The 8,344-nt window shown below is 43.6% G+C and overlaps 1 protein-coding gene across 1 annotated transcript in view; it reads right to left on the bottom strand.

Annotated features, from left to right (window-relative positions):
• NPEPL1 (aminopeptidase-like 1) overlaps positions 1-8,050 on the bottom strand; it is a gene marked incomplete at its 5' end in the record, with an annotated part of 13,736 nt that extends 5,686 nt beyond the window's left edge. The window contains 6 exons of the mRNA XM_010138966.1: positions 2,180-2,257; positions 2,784-2,926; positions 3,126-3,207; positions 3,903-3,992; positions 6,553-6,723; positions 7,865-8,050. Coding sequence (XP_010137268.1) covers positions 2,180-2,257; positions 2,784-2,926; positions 3,126-3,207; positions 3,903-3,992; positions 6,553-6,723; positions 7,865-8,050 — 750 coding nt within the window. The remainder of the gene's footprint in view (positions 1-2,179; positions 2,258-2,783; positions 2,927-3,125; positions 3,208-3,902; positions 3,993-6,552; positions 6,724-7,864) is intronic.
• Between the last annotated feature and the right edge of the window lie 294 nt (positions 8,051-8,344).

The raw sequence follows: 8,344 nt of genomic DNA, 5'->3' as shown, positions 1-8,344 counted from the left end.
GTTTGGTTTTTTAATGTATCATGCCTGCTGTGAGGCACCTGGCATCTTCCAACTCTTTTCTGTCCCCTTAGCCTCCTCTCTTCTGGCTCATCCCATTCAGTTTCACTGTTAATCTCTTGATAAAAGTCTGTAGCTGAGGAAATCTGGACTTGCTGAATCGGCTAATGTCTGAAGTTTAAAGGGCAAATGCTTCAAACAAAACCTTTCGAAATAACAGCAGCATCTAGAAGCCATAACGTAACTTTGCAGTGGGCAAACAGCATTGTTGAGGAGATAACCTTCCATCTATGACCCTTTGCTCTTCCAGAACAGCCTGTGTAGCTACTCTGTTCACAGTCTTCCACTGGATTGCTCCAGATTTTCCTCCTCCAGGTGAGGGATGGGGTTAATCTCCTGCCAAAAAGCGAAAAGCTCCTTTCAGCATCAGTTGCCTTTTCTGGAATCGCAGTGTCTGTTGCTCTTCAAAAGCAGGATTCACTGGGTTAACATGCAGCACGATTTAAAAATTCAAGTGAATGTTCTTCTCTTCCCCCTTGTGTTACAAAATTCACAACAGATGAAATGCATCTTTCTAGGAAAAAAATCACTCGCTTAATCTTGCTATCCAAAGCCTTTTCACATCACGACGTAGCACTGTTGGAACAGCATGTGGGCAGATACTTTCTGAAGATCGGTAATAACCTCTGTCCCTCTTCCCACTGAGCTTTCTATCCAACATGTGCATCCAACTTCAGTTTCTGTGACAAAGCATAGCTAATTTAAACATAGCTAATTTAAAAAAAACCCAAACATTCTTGAAACAGTAACAACAACCAATTCTTTCCACTGCCCATCGGAATGCATTTGCTGCAGGGATTTCATTAATGTGTCTTCTCACACAAGGTTCGAAGATTAAGCACTGAGAATCACAGAACCATTTTGTTTGGAAGAGACTTTTAAGATACAAGTGAGACCGTTCTTCTGTTTTTACACATAAAGGCACACATTTCCTGTGCGGTATGACAGCTTCCTCAGGCTCAGCTGGTGCAAACATACCACTGCAGTTTAGTCACTGTTACAGCAATTGCATATGAAATGACAGATCACTTACGTTCACACCTGCTCCGATGTGAATGCAACTGCTCTCTGCGCAGAAACTACACACAAAACTACTCTGGATCACAAAGAACACACCACATCCCTGGCTTTCCCAGACTCTCCCGAAGTTCTGTGTAAATTCTAGTTCTTGTCCATTGCAAACGCGTGACCCAGCTTTCTGCAGGGCTGAGTTACGGAAAGGTAGCCCTTTTGGCCAAGATGCTGCTCACAAATCTGTTTTCAATTTTAAGTCTCTGCAGATAACTGTGAAGTTTACAATCTTTCCACATCAAACGTGCTGCTCGGGCCAAGGCACAGAGAGTTGAGAAACGGGAATCTGGCACCGATCATCCCCTGGACAAAGCTTCCATCAGATCTGTGCATTAATCTAGAGCAGTCAATGTTCTTTGAACTTTGGATACTCCTTGGAGGCAATAGCTGCTTTGTCAGCAAGACTCAGTCACTAGATTTGTGGAGAGGGCAGAGTTTTATTGGCAGTGGCCACTTCTTTTCCCCTACTCATACTGTTAAGGCGCAATATGCACTTTTTTAAATTCCTCATATTTCAATACATGGCTCCTTCTCAGCTCCCTACTACTTTCTGACCACAGGGGCAAACCAACAAGCAGATCCTGATGAGACTAGAACTGCCACTTCCCCAGTAGGTTAATATTAGAACTGGCGCAGGACTTGGAATATGGACAGACTTCATATCACACAGTCACTCCTCCCCTTCTTTGCTAAGGGGACGACAGCTGCCCCAAATCCCACAGCTTAAACAAAATCAGCACTGGACAACTCAAGAATAAATCTGATTCAAGGAACTGGAAACCACTCAGTCTGCAGAACAAACCCCGACATTCAAGAAAGACTCTTAAAAAAAGAAGCACTCAAGGAATTTCTCACAATTCTCAAGATCCCAGTAAAGACTTGAATATTTTCCTGAAATAGCAGAAAGAGCAGAGTGGCTCAAGATCACTAATAGCAGCAGCAGGACAGAACTTCAGGATTAGACAGACCCCACGTCTGGGAGCATATCCAAAGCCAGACCGCTCCTTGGCAATGCTGAGATACAGGATATCAATTAACACATTTTACTTACTTGCTTTACAGTGGCTTTGAAGGCACCCAAAATAGCAGCTGCTCCACCACAGTCTCGTTTCATTCCAGGCATAGTAGTCTGTTCAAACAGAACCACGGATTACTTCTTTTTCTTTAAAAAAGAATTTCACAGTAATGCTAAAACTAGGTCCTTCTGTAACTCTGGTCTTCACAGTGCTCAGCCATAACAGAAACACGGAACGAGTATCTGCTTATTGGCGGATCTTGCCTTAGAACTGGAAAATACTAAACCTCTGCTGCTAGTTTGTTAGAAAAGGAAAAAAGAAAAAGGTTGTTTACAAGATTTGTTCCGAGGCAACTCAAATGGGTTTGGGATCTATTTGCAAAGTTAAAAATCAAACTCCTTTGTTTCTAGCTTTCTCCTAGCAGTGGGCCATACTTACAGCGCGAAATATCAGGTAGCTATTTAACTGCTCTGTAAAACTCCCATTTGGTCTTTTCCCCTGCCTGGGTACATATGGATGACAGTAGATCAAGGGCTCATTCAAATAAATATACTTCGGTTTCCTACAGCCATTAACTGAATTATTTCCATCAGGAACCAACATGTACGCAAAGGCAGCAGCGGAACAAGTGTTTACTACCTTTCCCTTAATGCTGAGTCCTCCAGTGTCATACACGATGCCTTTGCCCACCCATGCAATAGTCTGTGTAGCACCATCTGGAGTGTGACTGAGAACTGCTAGGGCTGGAGGATGCAGAGCTGCCTTGCCAACTCCGTAGATACCTGGAAAAGAGAAAGTCAGCCTCTTGTGGGGAAGACAGACTGTGGAGAGCAATCTGTGGCTGCTTTCTGTAAAACATCTTGGAACACTACGGGCAATAAAACTGTTTAAAAAAGCAGCAAATAAAGCACTACAATGGAGATGGCAAAACATTCCAATTATCTGCTAGGAAAAAAAAGCTGAATTTTCAACAAGATATACCTCCGAAGCCTCTCTCTTTCAGCTCCTCATCTCGAATAATGGTAGGAGTAATCCCAAGATCCTTGCCAACTTTTTTGATTTCCTTAATCATTAAAAGAAAAAAGGACATTGTCAGTCAGTCATCAGAAGGACACATTTGTCTCCTCCCACACATAGAGGTACCCCCTTAAGGGGTTTGTGTGGTTTTTGCATGCATACACGTACAAACATTCACAATTTGTGAGCGGTGCTGGTCTTCCAATGGCCTAATTCCACTGAGGCATCTTTGACCGGCTATGGCATGAAGTACGAATTTGACCTTTAAGCTTTGTCAATAAAGGAAATCTTCAAAGGTAAAGGCCAGCTGTTCACTCTATGGGATCATGATGCAATAGGACGGGAATAATTTTATTCTCTGCATCTTTCCAGATCTCTATGATAAAACCCATTTGGAAACATGTCAACCTCTGTCCCGTAATTTCAGAACCTTATCACCATCAGGCTTGAGACAACACTAGCACGGGCAGAGAAGCCAATCTCAAGACTGAACCAAGAACTCACATCTTCTTGACTCCCAGTGCCCTACCCTGAGCTACACACTCTGCCTTCCCACCAGCTTACCAAATTCTGTCAAATATTAATAGCCAAAGAAATAGCCTCAGCATCCTTGGACAGGTTCTTTGATGTGTTTCCCACTGCTGACATACAGGCTTTGCTAAGAGATAGTGACACTATTTCTTGATTACTGCAGTCTAGACTTACAATTAGTATCTCTTACTCATCAGGAGTATGACGTACCTCCAGGAAGTTATCTGTGTTCATCTCATTGCACGGGGTGTCCACAATTCGAGCTGCCAGCCTGACTCCTTCTGTGGCACTTGCCAGACACTATGAAAAGAAGCAAGGACATCTAAGAACTGGCCTTGGTTTGGCTGCTTTTCTGCAGAGCTTTGCCTTTAGCCCTACGCAGCCTACACCAGGTGTGTGGTTCCTCTGGAGCACATCAATGCTTAACTGCAACTGACCGCAAGCAGTTGAAATAATGTCAACCAAGCTGACCATCATTTTGTAGCCTAAGTTATTTTCCCCTGTTCTCTAATTGCCAAGCAACCTGTATTCCTTCCCACAGTGAACTGATCTTGCAAAAATCGGTTGCATTCTCCACTATCAAAGGGAGGCAAAGGCGGCAATGTGAGGAGGAGGAAACAAAGATAAGAGGAAGCCAGCTGAGGAAATCACAATGAGCTTGTAGACTTCTCGGGTTGGAAACCTGCAGAGATAACATAACTTACAACATGGGAAACTCAGTTTACATACGGCAGGCAGAGTGACTGAGTGCAGTAAAGATTACTACCAGAAGACACTCTATACAGCAGGCCCATGGGGAATGAGGAGTATTTTGTACTTGTTTAAAAACACACGTGCATCTGTTTCCTTGTTCCTGTGGCAAAACGGACTCTCACCTGGACTGAGTGAAACCGTGTCTGAGCAAGACTGGACAGAATCAAAACGGTCAGCAGTGAGCATGCCGAGGCTGCTTCCTCAAAGAAGGATCCTCCCGGCAAAAAGAGTAATGAGGGCACCAACCACTAAGCTTCAACTTTTAATTCCTGTGAATCAACACCTTGAAACAAAAAGACTAGGTGGAAGGAAACTGTTCAAGCTTTCCAATAGCCACACAACACAATGCTGAAGACCACACGCAGCAGCTGGGTGAGTCAAGGTGGGTTTCAGAGGAATCTCGTGTGTTGGATAGTCTTGCTTGCTGACTATCTGAAGTTTGTCTTGGCCAGACTGGCCTAAGGACTCTACATTCTGTACCCCAGCAGACTCATAAACCTTGGCTTGCTTTGGAATGGTGCCCAATTCCTGCAATTACTTCTGATTGCTTTACTTCCCCTAAAGGCATAAGGGCCTCTTCAGGAGCCAAGCTAGGTTTGGAGTGCGTGATTCACTGTCAGGGCCATGTAGGTCCATGGAGAAGCTCTAGCCCAAAGACCAAGTCTGAGGAAAACAGTACGACTTACAAAAATAAGCTGTGCCTAGGCTGGCTTCCAGGGTACTCAAGAGAACCTGGATAATGGCAGCCTTTAACAATCCCCACTAGTCCTCACCATACAATACACTGGACAATGCAGTAGGTGCAAGTACAGCAACAGGCCAAGGGAGAGATTTAGCGGAAAAAAGTCCTACCACATGCCTCTTCCATGCTCCACCTGAGCTGTCTGGTGCTGGTTGAATTTAAGGGGTGAAAATTAAGCTTGGAGGAAGGTAGTAAGGGGAAGGACATCAAGGGAAAGAAGAGAAGGTAGAAATAATTCTAGCTTTGTATTTTAGTTATAAATAACCCAAGTGGTTTGAAATCTACCTACACAAGGGAACTATTTTTGATAGCAGTTATAATTTTTCTGATTTGGTGCATGCAAAAATTGAATGACCAACAGTTCTCCTGGTAGCACATCTGTCTGTGTCACTGTCCCGAAAACTGGCCTGGCATCCTTTGCTGTGGCCAAATCAGTTGGGAGGGTAAGGACAAAGTACTGAGGAAAGGGTACTGAAAGGAAGGGAAAAAATACCATAAAGCTGCAATTCTGCGAATTTCAGATACAGCAACACTGTGCCCTTTGTCAAATCCATTGCCAGTGTTTTTGAGGGATCTGTATAACCTCACTGACTGATCAGCTGAGTGTTCATCTGTACTGAAGCACTGAACAGGAAGTGGCCTAAAAACTTAAACGCCATTGGAACAGCTTTTCAGTTAGGATCTTGAAGAGGAATGACCTAGCATAGGTCACAGGTACCTGATGTGGAGTTTCCTCTCTGATAGGTGCAAGGGAAATAGCCTTTGACTCTCTGCTATTGAAAGACGACTCAGACATATTTAAGTGTCACATACAGCTCATCTCCAAGCTGTATCATTTCTTAGGGTCTCGTTCCTGGCCACAGTTCTGCTAGGAAAACTCAGCCAAAGAGGTACAGCAGTAGCAGAGGCCCTATGATCCCAGAATAAGCAACTTTTAGTGACTTCACTGTGATATTCACCTGTACAGCCACATACAGATCTTGCCCACGTAGATGCGGGAAGCCCACACTTAAGGCAATAGTATGTTAAGGCTAAAAATACACCATCTGCATCTATGACAAATGTGAGATGTAGACCTTTCCCTTGTGCTATTTGCTTGGTGTTTTCTACCCCTGAAATCTAAATTCTAAGCACATCTTCAGCCTTTGCTGCAGTAATGATGTGCAATATGTCTATTCCCATGCACCATGAAGGAATTCAAAGGGGCTTTGACCTAGGATAATTTATTATTACTTTAGATACAACACCTATTTCATGTGTGGCCTGAGACAGATGTATTTGTGCACGTGACAAATTGAAGAAAAAAATTAAAAACCTTTCAGGGAATAAAGGAAAAAACTGATGATGGAAACCCCCACGTCTTACTTTAAGTGTTGCCACTTCTATGGGTCCATTGTTTTGTCCAACCAGGAAAAACTCTATGGTGACAGTTTTCTTCTCTGTGCGTCTTGATGCACTGGACCGATGGGTGAACAAGGGGAAAGCCCTGGCCAACGCACAAGCCGAAGCGAAGACTTCAGACCGCTCACAGACCATCTGAAACAGGAGACAAACAACATTAGGGATGTGGAAGAATATGTTTAAAATTATCTGTTACCTGTGATAATATTTGTGAAGAGGGAGGGAAACAAGGGGGTGGGTGGGAAGTAACTGCTGTCTGAATCCAGACACACTCATACATCACATTTTGCACGGACGGAGCAGCAGTATGAACCGTACCGCAGGGAACTGGCTCAGTTCACTTCCCAAATGGAAATGAATTACACTGCTGGACTTGACTGTGTGGCAATTAGTACATCCTCGTGCGCGACTGCTTTAATTATACGAGTGCAATTAACACAGGTTAGCCTATGGATGGAGGCAACAAAAAAAGCATGGGAACCATCAACATGTGCTCAAAACAAAAGAAACAAAGAGAGAAACGAGATGAGAATGTGGCTAATATTAACCCAAAAGCGTTTTAACACGCAGAATATTTTTCTGAAGTTTATCACCAATGGAAAACAGATTTAGCTAAACATTTTCAAAGTTAACTATACAGGGGAAAAACTGAGTAGAACTATTAATCTTGCAAGTAAGTTTTCCAAGTAAAGAGTGTAATTAGATTTGGTTACTGACACTGACTGCACGGGTCTTCTCTAACAACCCAGAAACCTGAATTAATCCGGAAAGGCCATACAACGTACAACAAATTCAGCAGGCTCATACAGAAAATGACCAAAGCAGCCCAAGAGCTCCTCCTGCAAAGGACTCACGCCGGAGCATTAGTTTGCATTAAGACATTTATAACTCACAGAATAACACAAACAAGGCACCTTAACTGGGTTATGCAATACAGAAATAGCTCTCTGCAGGCAGGCTATGTCAGTCTTCTGCAGCATGTGCTAATGTCATAAATCCCAGTTCCAATACAGCCACTACCAGCTCCCTTTGAACGATGTTCCTAGCTGAAGACGCTCCATGTGTATCCACTCTCAACTCCCCCCAACTGCCTGGGCACATATAAGCTGTTACAGTTCAGTCTTGTTTACGTGTTAGTGCAAACCCACTTATAAACGTCAGTGTATCGGTAAAACTTGCCCACCTCCGGTCTCCTTGGATACAGCTAAAATCCTGGAAAGTCGAGAAAGCACTCGACGAGACATTTCACCAGAGGCATTTTCAAACAGCCACTTACCACAATACATCTGTTGACACCTCCTGGAAGGCAATTTCTAACCAGGCGGGTGATGAACTGAGCTGCAGAGGGACTATTGTGCCGGCTGACCCTGGAAGGCAAAGCGGCCACAGTGGCGTAATTCAGGTAGAGAGGACAGCTGTCGGTGGGGTTTGGGTTCAGAGTGCTTAAAGCAGATTGCCATATCTGGGGAGAAAAGCAGAATTTAAAGACAAAGAACTGTATCAGTCCTGTCTTTCCATCTCATTCCCACTATATGTAGGCATTCTTTAATTACAGGATTTTAAGTGTTGGAAACAAAGCACACTTCTAAATGCAATAACCTCTGGAGTGAAAAGAAACAGCCAAACCCATTTATTAACCAGAAAATACAAACACTCCCTCCGTTACAAGCATCCCTTTTAAGCCATATGAACTAAAATTTAAAACCACACCTTTTAGTGCAAAGGCTGCTTCGGAGCGCTTTTAAGCTGAGACAGG

Source organism: Buceros rhinoceros, unplaced genomic scaffold, assembly GCF_000710305.1.
Source record: "Buceros rhinoceros silvestris isolate BGI_N320 unplaced genomic scaffold, ASM71030v1 scaffold18166, whole genome shotgun sequence".
In the NCBI taxonomy this organism is placed as follows: domain Eukaryota; kingdom Metazoa; phylum Chordata; class Aves; order Bucerotiformes; family Bucerotidae; genus Buceros; species Buceros rhinoceros.
Note: the sequence above shows the minus strand (reverse complement) of the source record. Positions and strands in the feature narration are given on the sequence as shown.